We start from the raw sequence: 15,116 nt of genomic DNA, 5'->3' as shown, positions 1-15,116 counted from the left end.
TCTCTTTACACTATCTGTCCAAGAGGTTCAAACGACTTGAACTAGCAAAAGGAAAGTGAATACATTATCTCCATTTGCAAGTTAGACACCTACCTCTATAGACACTCACATTTAAGAGAGTTCAAACCTTTCCTGCCCAGAGTACAAAAACATCTCAGGATTCACAACAGAAAATGGGTTTCTAGCATGTTCTTCTTTTTATTTCCTTGAACAGAGTTAAGTTTTCAGATAGTCTCTTTTTAGAGCTTTATTGTTCCTTTTTAGCCTTGTTATCTAACAGTATTAAACTTTCTACCTATTAGGTAAAGTGGGTGCCTTGTACAAAGACAATGGCAAAAATGGGCACAGAGTCATTCTTTAATAAGCACCAAGGAGGTAGCTTTGTTGAAAGTAACTACTTGCTACAGCAAAGTACCCTAGTTTCTCCACAAATGGCTTGAATTTTTTAAATAATAAAACTATTGAGAAGTGAACCCAGTTTTACTTTAAAATACTACTGGCATATTATTCTGCTTAGTCTGGGCTCCTAAGAGTGGGGGTGGAATCCTTCTGTTGGCAAATATTCTGTCAATAACTCACACCTTGGAGATATGCATATACATATATATGTATATGCATATGATGGTGGTATAGCCAGTGTTTACTAAATAATTGTTTTACCAGTTATTATTCAATTGTTTTGCCATTTCATTTACTGCTTTCACCCACCACATAAAGTATGCACTAATTTTAATACCATTCCAGAGATACAACTGAGACTTAGAAAAATGATGTAAAATGCCCAAGATCACACAGCTAGTGTTTAGCAGAGCTAGAATTCAAACCCAGGTGATCAGATTCCAAAATCCACCGTTCTTCAGGTTTAACTCTAGAGTTTCTGAACCTCAGCACTATTAACACCCTGGTAATTTTATGCTGTGGGACTGTCCTATAGGGTTATTGTATGCTTTGCTGCTTGGCAGCACACCTGGCCTTTGCCCACTAGGTGCCAGTAGCTCCCTCTCTCCCAGGCCTGCCAAGTCTCCAGACATTGCCAAATGTCCTAGAGCGGACATACTGCTCCCTACCCACATTGAAAGCCACCCTTCTTTTCTCATCTTTTTTCATACTGTAACTCAATCTCATGTCATCAACCTTCAGAAAAACAATTTTAAGGCTATAATACATTTTAATGAATATTAAATTAGCACTGCACCTAAAATATTATTTTTAAAAAATTTATATTGGAGAACTTAAAACAATCAAAATTATTTGAAATACATCCCTATGAAAAATATAACACTTAAGGGTAGGATTTGTCAATAAAATAATAAGCAGGAGGTGATTTATGCTGTAAAGACTATTAACTTAATCCTTCAGAATGCATCACCATATCCCATGTGGCATACTTCAGAACACAAAATGAAGGAGACTTATATTGGCAACAAAGTTCTTTAGTGAAAGAGTTTATTTTCTTAACATATACAGATTAAGTCCACAAATTATAATTGCATGCCTTGTATCTGAAAATGAAAATAAATTAATTTAAATCAACATTTTTAAAAACCAGAAGTCTATTATTTTCATAAAATACTTAATAAATCAAAACTTACTAATGCTTTGGTTTGTTTTTGATCCTTTTAAAATATGTGCTTAAATACATGTTAAAAGCATGTGTTTTGCTATCTCCACTTAGATTATTGATCAAATACTTAAGTGTTTACTGTTTTGTTAAGCTACTTTAGGAAAGATATCAAAAGTAAGATCTGCATTCCTGAGGAAATTTAGATATAATACATACACAAAAGCCCTAAGAATAATAAAAGACATTGTAAAGAGACTAGTAAAGGATTTAATATAATTCACATTAAAATAAAATATACACACATGTACATATATCATAGTTAAAGAAGAGAGTGAAATTCATTTAATAGGCATGTTCCATATAAACAATTTGTCACAAATGTTACATTCTAAGGATTCACATGAAAAATCACAGTGTGCACAGAATAGACGCAAAATATCAGACAAAAACATCCTATAAATGCTTATATTGTTAAACTTTTACAATATTTTCAAAAATTTTTTTAAGGTGGGGAAAAATCTGGTACAATTTTGATTAAAAATAAACATACTCCATCTATGTGATTTTTTACTATTATTCCTTCTTATCCCCAAAATATAATTTCCTACAAAGTCTACAAAGTTTTAAAATAATAGTGTTTGGTTTGTACTTGTCAATAAACCTCTTCTCTATCCCCATAAAAATGGAATTTAATATATATCTGGCTAAATAAATCTGTGAGAGGACAGTGAATTTTGTTGGGTTTACAGACAATGATATGTATTTAAGTGCTCATACTTTCTTAACTTTCCCCTTGGGTGCAATTTGTAAGTAACCTACCATTTAATAACCTACATTGGACATCATGGTTGCAATCCAGATGAATAGCGCCACAACAAAATTATCTAATGACACATGTCACCACAGTTACCACCAGATCAAACATCTCAGGAAAACATATTCACTAAGTCTTTCAATGTGCATAAATTCAGCACTCTTAGTTATCAGCCTTCATTTTTCTTCATTTGGGGGATTTTCCAATTGGTCTTTGGTTGTTTCTTCATCTTTCTTTTTTTCATCTGGAAAAAAAAGATAAATTTATATTTATATATGTAATATGATATATAATATAAAAGGTAATATATATATATGTGTATATATATATATATATATATATATATNCTCTACTCTCTCTCTCTTCTCTCTCTCTCTCTCTCTCTCTCTCTCTCTCTCTCTCTCTCTCTCTCTCTCTCTCTCTCTCTCTCTCTCTCTCTCTCTCTCTCTCCCCTTCCTTCCTTCCTTTCTTCTTTGATACTCAGGGGCACTTGACCACTGAGCCATACCCTCAGCCCTATTTTGTATTTTATTTAGAGACAGGGTTTCACTGAATTACTTAGTAGCTTGCTGCTGCTAAGGCTGGCTTTGAACTCATGATCCTCCTGCCTCAGCCTCCCTAGCTATTGGGATTACAGGCGTGTACCACTGAAACTGACCTAGATGACTCGACTTTCTACTTCACAGGAAAAATTAAACCAAAGTCATCAGATAGGAGCTCTATTGCCATTAAATCTCTAAAACCCTCTGTAATCTGTGCTTACTCGTCATGTTCTTCCTCCTATTACAGGGAAAGTACTTCTAAGCATTGGTTTTGTATTTTACCAGCACCCCGTGAAAAGTGAAAATGCAGCAAACTTGTTCATAAATTCTGAAAGCTTTCAATGGCAAGAGTAGTGCAGGTCTCTCAGGAGCCCAGTGCCCTGTGTAACTGCCCTGTTGCACACATTTGGAGCTGGCTCTGCTCCTGCTCCTCCTACCCAGGCCTAATAACTTCATGATCCCAAACCCTTTTGCCTCATCTAGAAGTGGACTAGTGATCATCCCCTGCTTCCACCCTTTCAACCCTGCACCACTACATGTCATCTGTCTTTCCCCTTCTCTGGCTCCTTCATTTCTTCAAATCACTGCCATCGCAAACTAACAAAGACGTCTTTTCAATTTCAATTATTGCACATACCTTGTTCCCTGCCATCCTTCAAAATGTACACTCTTTTGTTCTTCCATTTGAAAATAACACTAAATCTTTATTAGTCCCTGCAAATTGCTCCTGCCAATCGGTGGCATCTTTGAAGATAAAGTTGATGGACTCTATTCAGAACTTCAACTTTCATGCATCAAATATTTATTAAGCACATACTGTATGTGAAGCATAAATTCTGCTCTCAGAGAACTTCCGGTGAATGATATGGACAATAAGCAAAATCAGTAAAATGTATATTATGTGAGAAATTAAATGGCAGTAAGGATATTGAAGCAAAGGTAGGAAATAGGAGTTTTCAAGAAATGTTGGAGCTGGAGGTTGCAGTTTTACATAGGATTAGCTGGGAATGCTTCACTGGGAAGGGAGATTTGAGTAGAATTGAGAAGTTATGACAGCAGGAAGAAGAACATTTCAAGCAAAGACAATAGTGATGCCCAAGGCAGCAATGTGTAGAAAGGAACTGCCTAGTGGGACATTGTGAAGAATAAAAATCAGAAGATGGAATCCAAGAGGTAGCAGGAAGCTATATGTTATAGGCAGCTTTATGGACCAATTTCAATAGTATTTGCTGAAGGATGAAATATAAAATGTGAGACAAAGAGTGGAGAGAAGGATGATTCCAGTATTTTTTATTTCATCAACGGGAATTATAAAATTACCACTCACTGAGAAGAGGAAGATGGAGGAAAAATAGCTTTTAGGAAGAATATCTGGAGTTTGCTCTTATACCCATTAAGTTTGAGTCTGTATTAGATATGTAAACACTGATGACAACTAGACAGCTATATGAGACCATGAAGTTGAAGAGAGCTCCAGGCTAGAGGCACAAATCTGAATTATTGGAAAGATGACCATTATTCCCAAGAAACTGGATATTACAAGTGTTAGAGAAATGGTAGAGAAGATGTCCAAAGACTGAGTTCTGGTACCCTCCAACCCATTAAGAGACAGAGGTGATGAGAAAGGAGAAGCCAAGGAGAGGCAGCCAGTGAGACAGAGAGAAAACCAGGAGGGCAAAGTGTTCTGAAAGCTAAGGGAAGAAAAATGGTTCAGGGAAGAAGCAATAATCATGATATACCTGCTAAAAGATATGCAAGATGCAAAGGAAGAGTGGACCACTGATTTTAGCAGAGACAATGTCGTTTATGAGCTTGAAATAGCAGTTGGGTGGTTAATACAATTAAGCCTAATTGTATTAGGCTTAGAGAAAGAATTGGGCGAAGAACATCGGGAGGCACAAAAGCAGACAGCCTTTCAAAGAATTTTACTATAAACAAAACCAGAAATGGGATAACAGTTGCAAAAAGAATCAGGATCAAGAGAGAGTCCGAGTCTTAGCTGTCACACTCACTTGCCTTTTGAAAAAAAAAATGGCTGGTGCTTAATAAGTGTTCATTGAAAGAACTCCCTCAGGAAAACAGACTTGACAGGAAATGGTACTCTAGGCCCATATGAAATATAAATTGTCAGATTATTCCTAGAATGATTTAAGCAACATTTGCTATCTCTGGTTCTGAGCAAACTACTTAGAAAGCATTATGACTTTCTAAGAAGAAATGTCAGTTCTGTTAATATTCTTGTTCCAGAGAATACTGACTATTCTCTAAGTCAAATAAGTAAATTATACTCTTGTTCATAAAGAATATTATTTTTATCTAATTTGAGTGATAGTGATATGAAGGCCCCTGAAGAAGTTCTCCTTCTGTGAAATGAACTAGAAACTCATGATACTGGTTAGATGTGGACTAGCAGGATAGTTGACAATCTAGTATCTTGTTCAGGTTGTCAGCTAAAAATACGAAACATGGTTCCAAATTCCTTCTTTACCAGTCTCACTTTTTGCATTGAATTATGAAAGCACATGCTTAGAAGTATATTCAAAGATGACTGGAGATAAAACAAAATACCAAACTACTCAAAGAGGCTATAATTGTTCTTAACTGTGTATTTGATGTTAATGAAAGAAAAAGAGTAGTCAAACAAAATAGTTGTTTTGCATATAATATTATGCACTTCCAAGGATAGTTACTGTTATTGTTCTGTAGTCGTGAAATGCTTTTAACATATTTCTTCAACATAATTTCTCTAAGTCTTAAACATCAAACTCTCCATTTAAACTTGTTCCACTCATTTCAAATGTGAATAAACTTATTGAACACTTGTTTCTCATTCTCATGCTCCTAATGAATAATAACTTTGGGAAAAGTAAGAAAATCTTGCCTCCTAAATTATCTGGGTTGATTCTATTCTCCAGAATCCTAGCTCTGAAAACAAACAAAAAAAATTATATTTATGTAAGTGGTAACCTGTATAATTTTATATAAAAATTATTTGCTGAATCCAATGATGTATCTTTTAGGTACTTGAACTATTTACTGAGTTATGCTTTTAATAAAATAGGTTAAGATAAATCAGAATTATCCACTTTTTTTCTATTTTTATCCCTGTTTTTTACTCTTCTTTGTGTCAATTGCTTTTACCACCCCTTGTTAGATCATGACCTGTAGTGCAATGCTTTCAGAGTACCTCACAGAACAATAATTCTGTAAGATGCTTCTTCAAAGATGGTCAAGGAAATGAGGCAAAGAGGCTGCTTGTCCCATCCTTACTGTGTTATAGGCACAAGTGCATGTTAAAATCTCTGCAGTGAAAACTCATAAAAATCCTTGTTTTTATTTATTCTGAGAAGGGTAAAACACCAATCATGGCTAAGCCAGCAATTCCAAATTTATTTGACCACAGCATAATTTTTGTATGTGATATATTAACATCCAAGAGAATTTCCATGAGAAAAGTTGATACAATAGGAAAGGCGATGGCCTTAGAAACAGAGTTTCTACCATCACCTAATTGTGAGTTTGGGCAAGCCACTGAACTTGCTTGAAGGGTTAATCAATAGAGAAATGGATAAATAAAATGTGGTGTATATACACAATGGAGTTCTACTCAGTCACAAAGAAGAATGAAATCATATCATTTGCTGGTAAATGGATGCAAATGGAAAACAAGCATCATGCTGAGTAAAATAAGACAGACTCAGGAAATCCAGGGTTGAGTGTTTTCTCTCATCTCTAGAAACTATAGAGAAAAACAGAATTTAAAAAGGGGCAGAGAAGATCTCATAAAAACACAAGGGAGGCCAGTAGAGTTGAGGTAGCAATCAAGGTGAAGGGAGGAAGAGAGGAAAAGGGAAAGAACAGGAATAAAATTGACCAAATTGTGCTATATGCATGTATGAATATGTCACAATGAACTCCACTTTTATGTGTAATTGCAATTCACCAATTATATATATATAATTATATATATGTGTAATATATTATATATAAATATATGATATAATATATATTATACATAATGTGTAATATATTTTATATATATATATAAATGTGTAATATATTATATATATGGATATATGGAAAGAAGAATATAGAAAGGGGAACAGGAGGAAGGGGATGGAGGAGAGGAAGCAAAGGAAATTACTGGGGAATTAATTGGAGCAAATATGAATATGTATAATTATAATGCACTAATAAAAGCATAAAAGGGAGGACTTTCTAAGTTTCCTTCTCCTTTTTACTTTATTTTTCCATATGTATTGAAAGATAATGTACTCCCATGAAAGATAATCTATTCCTTTGGGTAATTTCATTTGTACACTCTCCTCTATTGTATAAAATATATTTTGACAATTACATGGTCAAGTACTCAAAAATATACATATCTTAAATGGTTTTCTCTGGACTTCATATCCAATTGCTTACTCAATATGGCCATTTAGAATTGTCATAGGCATCTCCACCACATCCAATTCATTAGCAAGTCTGCCTATAAAACCTATTCCTAACCCACCCACCTCTCTCCATCATTACTATCTATTTTGAGCCATCATCTCTAATTGGACTATACAACAATATCTCCTTGAGTAAAGATTAGCAAAAATGCTTTCTCCTACTCTAAGGACAAACTTGACTCGGGATTAATTTTCTAGCTCTGTTACCCAGGAAACCATACTAAGGTACAATGTCAGCCTGGTTCTAAACTTATGATAAATATGACTCAAATGGTAAAATACATCTGTATTAAGAAAATCTAGATATGAACTCTAGGTGCCTCATAGGAAACCATAGCACTGGGTTTCCCTGTGGACAGTGACTCTCATAAATGAGCATGTCTTTAGCTGGGAAGTAGAGAGCAGTGTTCAAGGACTTGTTGGAGTATTAGCTCATGGGAGACTCAGCTTCTAGCCCATTGCTCCTATTGACCATGTCTCTTTGCAGCTGAGTTTTCACTTCATGAGGAGGAGACACAAGAGATGAATTCCCAGGTCTGCCATATGAATTCCTATAAGGGCTTCCGAATTAGAAGATTACATGATACTTCCCTGCTTGCCTGCTGAAGCTTCTTTACCGGGACACCTCTGAGTAGAATGGTGCCAATGTGTTCTTGCAAGTCTAAATGTTTAATTTAGCCTGAAAAGATTTCCTAATGAGGATTGCTTCACTGATCCCACTATTTCAATTATTGCTTCCCTACAATCCATTTTCCACATAACAGAGTAAATATTTTAAAACACCAAATGAGATTTCACTCCCCCATTTGAAATCCTCCCACTCAAAAATGAAAGTTTATTTCTTTACCCAAATTTCTAAAATCCCACAAGATCTACCCCTGGCTAATCTCTCCAAAGTCATCCTGTAGAACCTTTCCCATCATGTGCTTCCCTCAAGCCATGGTTGACCAGTTCTTATTTTTTGACAACATTCATTTGGTTCCACCCTATGAGCATTTTACCAGCTGCTCCTTCTGCAGAGTGTACCTCTTACCTCCTGTCTTCTGGTGGCAGGATTATTCAGTTATTCAAAATATAGAGTTGTTCTTCAGACTTTAGAGAGGGTTTCCCTAATTTCTCAATCTAAAACAGTCACCCAGTAACTGTACCACACCATCCTAATTTAGTTCTTTGACTCTTAATTTATATATTTCTTTATTCATAATCTAAGTCTCCTGTTGCAATATAAGATGTAAGACAGCAGGAGTTTATGACTGCCTTACTCACTTCTATATCTCCAGTTCTTAGAATGTCTAGCATGTAGTAGGTACTAAGATGAATGATGGATCAAATAAATAGTAAGAGTGGAGGTAAGAAAAGGCATTTTGAGACTTTCTAGTTTTCTGGGATGCCACCCTCTGTCACTTCGTGCTGATTTGTTATAAGGCATCATTGTCCTCCTGTGAGGTTTACCAAGTTGTAAGAGGTAGATTACTATAGATAATGAGGAACCCAGGGCCTCATGCATGCCAAGCAAGTGCTCTAGCATTAAGTTCATCCCCAGTTCTACTCTTTATCCACACATTTAAGTGAAGGGCTTCTTCTAATACTTTTATTGAAAATACATGTTATAGTTTAGATATTAGGTATCCCCCAAAAGCTCATTTGTGAGAAAATACAAGAAGGTTTAGAGGTGAAATGATTGGGTTCTGAGAGCCTGAACCCCAACAGTCAATTAATTCCCTGGCAGGGATTAACTGAGTGGTAACTATGGGCAGGTAGGGTATGAATGGAGGAGATGTGTGGATGGAGTTGTATTGGGGTTTATACTTTGTCCATGAAGGGAGGTGTGCTCTCACTCTCTCCTTCCTGGTGTCATGTCCCCAGATGCTTTCCTCTACTACACTCTTCTGCCATGATGTTCTGCCTCATCTCAAGCCCCCTTTCTATGGACTAAGACCTCTGAAACTGTGAGCCCCTAAATAAACTTTTCTTCCTTAAAATTGCTTTTGTCGGGTCTTTTGGTCATAGCAATGAAAAAGCTGACTAAAACAATATCCTTATTTTTATTTTCAAAAGCCTAAACTCAGGAAGCAATAGGAACTGTATGCAAATAATAAGGAAAAAGATCCCAGATTTTCCTTCTTTGCTTTGACAGCTCACTGTTTTCTTAACTTGTTCTACTAGTTGAAAAATGATCACTTTTTATCCAAAGATTCGCCTTAAAAATTTCATCTGGAATTAATAATAAACTTCTTCAGTAGAAGGAGTGGAAGGACTGTAGAATATTACAATGAAGCAGAAGCTTCCAGAATGATTGGCTAAGGAATGGGAGAAAGAAAATTATTTCATTTCTGAGTGCTTCTCAATCAATTTTGTATGTTCCTTAAAGGGAATATCATTTTTGTTCAACTCTATTTCTATTAGATCTGTGTATGATCACATACATTCAATAAAGAAATAGAATATTATTTTCCCATATATACTATTAAATGAAAAGATGAAATTTTTGTCTTCTTTCAGAAAGCCAGAAAAATCTACTTAGCTTTAAACAAGACCTGAGAGGTTTTAGAAAACAAAAACAAACAAACAAAAAACAAAACAAAACAAAAGCCAGGAGTACTGCTGATTTTGCAAGGATTACGAGCACTACCTTCTTTCATGGAGAGGGCCTCCAGTTTGAGGGGCAAATCAGAGGTTCCGCCAGTGGCAGCTGAACTCTGGATGTCTGGTAAGGCATTGCGGCGGCCTGTCCTCGCTGAAGATGCAAAATTGGTGACCACAGACTCCACATCAGTCATTTTTGATGAATCTGTCCTCATAGCAACATCTACAAATAGAATAAACACAACAAGAAGAAGATGAGCCTGTTCAGAGAGCAATGTTCACCACAGTGGTCCAAAGGCATGGCTAGATCAAAAACAAAATGAGCCAGCAGATCTAAGAACCACTTACACCCTCAGCTACGGCTACCACTTTGGTCCTGGAGCTTCCATTTGCTGAATAGAGCAGGAAGTCCTCTGCAGGAGCCAGATTACTATAAATAACTCCTGAGCTGAATGAGCCACTTGGAACATTAGGGTGCAGTAGGCCCTGCCTTTTGTTCTGCTTTTCTATGGATGGATCAGCCAAACCAGGGCTTGGAAGGAAATGAAACTGATTTGTTTGGCTGCTCTCAGAGAGACTCTGCCTGCCAGTATTTACTTGTGGTGCTTGTTTAGGCTGAAACCAAATCACTATAATTGTGGGAGTAAACAAAACAGGCTCTTTTCTTACTCTTTGAAAATAAGAAATTCTACTTTCTCTCAAAAGGCTCTTTCTCACAGAGAGCTGTGTACTTCCATCTGTTCTGGCCTTGAAGCCAGTTTTCAATAGATTCATGTTTATGTTAGAGAGAGTTAGGACCTCTTTTACTCTGTCTTGCCCTCAAGTGGACATGGTAATTGCTAGTACTTTTCTCAACATCCATTATTTTCCTGGGAATTGTCCCCAAGAAAGAATTCTCAAGAGATCAACATGAGTACAAGGAGGGAGGGAGGTGTTATGGCACATTCAAAACTGATCCTCTTTCACATGTTTTTCCTCAAAAAAAGTTTTCCTAAAAAGTTAACTTGGAATAGTATTTCAAAAGCAAAAGCATTTTTAAAGAAATTATCATATGTTATATTTTTAGCCAGGCACTGAGAGCACAGAGGTATGATATACTATCCATCTCTAGGTTCATTTGCACTCTTAAAGGGGAAAAAGAAGGCATGTGTGGGAGGAAAGGTTACATCTGTTCACAAAACGGCCTAAGGATCAAGAAAGGATGGAGTTCAGCATTTGTGGAACTTAGGAATATGTGATTCCTAGCCTACACAAAGGAAACCAATCTTTTCACAGTAGTTGGAAGGGAGTCCTTTCCAAATAGCTACCTTCAGAAAATGCTAGAAACAAAGTGATGTAGTGATAAAAACATGATGCATTTGATCCAAAGCACCTAAAAAAATGTATACTGAGCTTAGCATCGTCCTCAAGAAGCCAGGAGTATCCTGAAAATGACCAAGAAAAGAGGCAGTCCATTACTACTCTAGATGTTGTCTTCTTTTTCCAAGTATCATTCAGACACAATCTCAGAATCCATTAGATTTTGAATTGTTTGATACTTGCCAACTGTCCAGCATGAACAAATAGATTGGAGTAATGTAAAGAGCACTGGGCGGTTAGTCAAAAAGAATTCACTCCATTATACACTTGTAAGGTAACAGTGGTCAGGCCATTTAATTTATACAAGTCACACTTTTTTTCCCCTATATATATTAGGCATAACAATTAGCCTTTATGGCTCTTAGGATTCTGCTAAAAAACAGATGAGATAAGATAATATGAACTCTTTGTAACTATAAAAATGTTTAATGTGTTTGATTTTTGACATGATTATTTACATTTTACTACATTCTTTTTATTCTGTAACCCTTCTTTTTTGGGGAGTACCAAGGATTGAACTCAGGGGAACCACTTGACCACCAAGTCACATCTCCAGCCCTATTTTGTATTTTATTTAGAGACAGGGTCTCACTGATTTGCTTAGCACTTCAATTTTGCTGAGGTGGGCTTTGAACTCACAATTATCCTGCCTGAGCCTCCTGAGCTGCTAGGATTACAGGTGTATTGTGCAATCCTTTTATGGATGCTATTTAATCTTAACAATAAGAATCTTCCTACTAGAGACCTTGAGTTATTTTAAGAGGGAAACCAGCATTTTTTCAATACTGCATGAACACTTATATTATCTATTATCTGATTTAAACCTCCCAATAATTCTATGAAGTATAAAATATGACCCTCACTTTGTAGCTGTAAAAACTAGGGCTCAGAGAGGTTAAATGGTTCACTTAAAGTTGCATAGCTGCTTATCTGGCATTAATGGCTACAAATCCAGTTTCAATTCACTCTGAAAGAAAAATAACATGGATTATCAAGAAATGATCTTCCAAATCCCTGTGATATATGCAACTAGTCATATGTACAGCTCCTTTAGTATTGTGCTTTTCATTGACTTTTATAGGAAAAAGTTGTTGTTGTTGTTGTTGTTGTTGTTGTTGTTTGTTTTTTTTTTTGTGTGTGTGTGTGTGTGTGTTTAATTACGGGGGATATGGAGAGAAAGAGAGATAAGTTTCTAAATTACTACCATTTCACATGTTCTTCTCTATCTTATTAACTTGTGAGCCCCTGTAGCCATGATACTTGAATTTTAATTAAGATTTCTTCTCTATGGCTTCCGACAAATGACTGACAGTGGTTTGGAAGCAGACTCCATATTTAGGCTCCACTCTGTCCTCAGTTAACACCACATGGTACATTATAGCCTTGAGCAAGTGTTTATATATGTGAAGAATCTCCCTGTGTAACTCCAAACAAGTTAACCATGATAAGCCTGGAAAAGCAGTGTGATAACTCAAAGTCCAAAATCTTAAAACTGAAGACAGCAATGTAACAGTGGTCCACTTTATGCTTTGAATATAACCGTTGCTGCTCTGCCACTGCAATTTATTTTTACCTTTCTTCTTCATCCTAGGCAGAGGTATCTGTCCCTGAGTACACACCCACCATAGTAATCTGAAGTAATCCAGACTTTGGGGATGGCACCAGAAGATCTCAGAATTGACTATCTCCCAAATGAGCAAGTGAATACAACTCCAACAGAGAACACATGGACTGTTGCCTTTGAGTCACCTCTTTAAAAGCCCCCTGTTCCTGCTGATGGACACAATCACAACCCCTGGGACTGAAGTCCCCTATGTTTCTCCTTTGCTAGCAAAGCAATAAACCTTCTTTTTACTTTTTTCTCAAAACTGTGTTTTTGGTATTCGATTGGTACCAGGGACAAGGATAGAGCTTTACCAATAGCAACAGATATAAAAAAAATTAAGATGTACTATTTTAAATATTTAAATGCTGTATATATGAAATAAAAAAGTCAATTCCTTGAGCAAGATGCAAGTTAAAGGAATATAATCTTATATTGAAAAAGAGCTTCTAATTCTCTTTGTATTTTGTACATTGGATATACAAATTTCAATTTGTATAGTGTAATTCTTAACTGCGATATTTAAATTTCTTGATAAGAAGGTTTATTAAAGCATTGAAAATAATGTGAAAGTTCAATAGGAAAAGAATGTGAATGAACTACATATACTGTGCTATAGAATTTTATACAGCCAAGTTAAAAAAAAATGTGTTAGATCTACCTATGGAGTTTTGTCCATGACACACTGTGAAATAAAACAAATTTATAAAGAAATGTTTATAGTGCAAGGAAAAAATGAGAAAAGAAATTAATGTAATGTGATCTCAATTTTGTTTAAAGAATAAAAGTCCTATTTGTGAATGATAAATAAAACAAGGAGAATATGAATGAATTTCTTGTACCTTTTATGCATTTTGACTTATAATCATGAACACATCTTTTGTAATATAAAAATATTTAAGATATTCACTGGTAAAAATTGTGAGTAAACAGAAAATCTAGTACAGTAAGGCTCTAACAAAATATTTTGACAGTTTAAGCCAACAACAGCACTTCTATAGGTGAAAGTCTCTCCCTCCCTTCAATAGCCATCTTACTTGTGTGCTGTTATTTTCCTATACAAAACTTGTTGTGAATGCTTTCAGTTTTATAAAGGTGATGCAAATATAGAGACTATTTTTTTTTCCAATGTTTTGTGACATTTGAAACCTATAACCCATAGAAGTACAAGGGAACACTATTAAGAAAATTGAAGAGAGAGTAATTTCCAGGCTCTTTTAATTTTCTGGGCTGAAAAAGGTAATCATGTATATGCTTGCTAATGAAGGCAGCTGACTCACTAGCAACACTTCCTCTTTTCTTTCACAAGATTAGCAGAGGAATCTGGATGAATTCTGTTTTGTCAAGGGTGGCTGCTCATGGGAGCTGGAACAATTGGACACTTGGGGATTTCACAGAAGTCCTGTCATTCCCACAGCAAGGTAATGTAATCTACATTGCCTAGGACACACTCCATCTGCATTAAAAACACAGGTTTCAGGATGCCTTAACAAAAGACCATTACATAGCCATTACTACGCATATGCCAACCTCTTTGCAGTCCCTGAAACATGTTAAATGCAGCACCTGCACAGGTGAAGAGGACAAGAATGTTCAAGCTCAACAAAGTACTGGAGATACACATATCCATGTAGGCGGATATGGATAAGGATATCAGATCACTAGTCAGCTCCCAGTGGGCTCAAGAAAAGAGTGTGTCAGTATGTTGCAAGCATAGCTATAACAAAGGGAAGTTTTTGCAGTCTCCCAATTGAGGCAACCCATTTCCATAGCTCATATACATGCTTTCCTCTAATGTCCTTACTTGAAGCCAAGACTGCAAAGAGGCAAGCCTGCAAGGACATGACTACCTTCATTTCTCATCTCATCTCCCACAGTGAAATCACTAACTGTAGTAAGACTTCAAATAAACTTCTTACCTACTAAATTTGTCTCTAGCAGGCTATTTGAAAAAAGGAAAAAAACTTAGAATAACAAAAAGAAAAAAAAAAGAAGAAACATGTATTTGTGGAAAGTCAGTGCTTTTCTTGGTCAAAGACAGAGAAAGATAGGCAGACAGTGGTCTCAGATGATAACTAGAGGACTGATGGTATAGCTTAGTGGTAAAACCCAGGCTTAGCATGTGCAAGGCTCTGCGTTCAATCCATTCAATCCACAGGGTCAAAAAAAGGGAGGGGGGGAGAAAGGAGGGAGG

At 36.0% G+C, this 15,116-nt stretch overlaps 1 protein-coding gene across 9 annotated transcripts in view; it reads right to left on the bottom strand.

The window, feature by feature from the left end:
* Positions 1–1,429: 1,429 nt before the first annotated feature.
* Pkib (cAMP-dependent protein kinase inhibitor beta) overlaps positions 1,430–15,116 on the bottom strand; it is a 106,309-nt gene continuing 92,622 nt past the window's right edge. For 8 of the 9 annotated variants that reach the window (XM_048796950.1, XM_048796744.1, XM_048796790.1 and 5 more), the window contains 2 exons: positions 10,007–10,183; positions 1,430–2,622 (listed from right to left, as the gene is read on the bottom strand). In XM_048796950.1, coding sequence (XP_048652907.1) covers positions 2,555–2,622; positions 10,007–10,175 — 237 coding nt within the window. In that variant the 5' untranslated portion in view covers positions 10,176–10,183 and the 3' untranslated portion in view covers positions 1,430–2,554. Of the gene's footprint in view, positions 2,623–10,006; positions 10,184–10,308; positions 10,466–15,116 lie in introns of those variants that run through there. The other variant, XM_015498536.2, reaches the window with a different exon arrangement.

The sequence above is a fragment of the Marmota marmota genome, unplaced genomic scaffold, assembly GCF_001458135.2.
Source record: "Marmota marmota marmota unplaced genomic scaffold, marMar, whole genome shotgun sequence".
NCBI classification, from domain to species: domain Eukaryota; kingdom Metazoa; phylum Chordata; class Mammalia; order Rodentia; family Sciuridae; genus Marmota; species Marmota marmota.
This window is presented reverse-complemented; position numbering and strand designations above follow the sequence as displayed.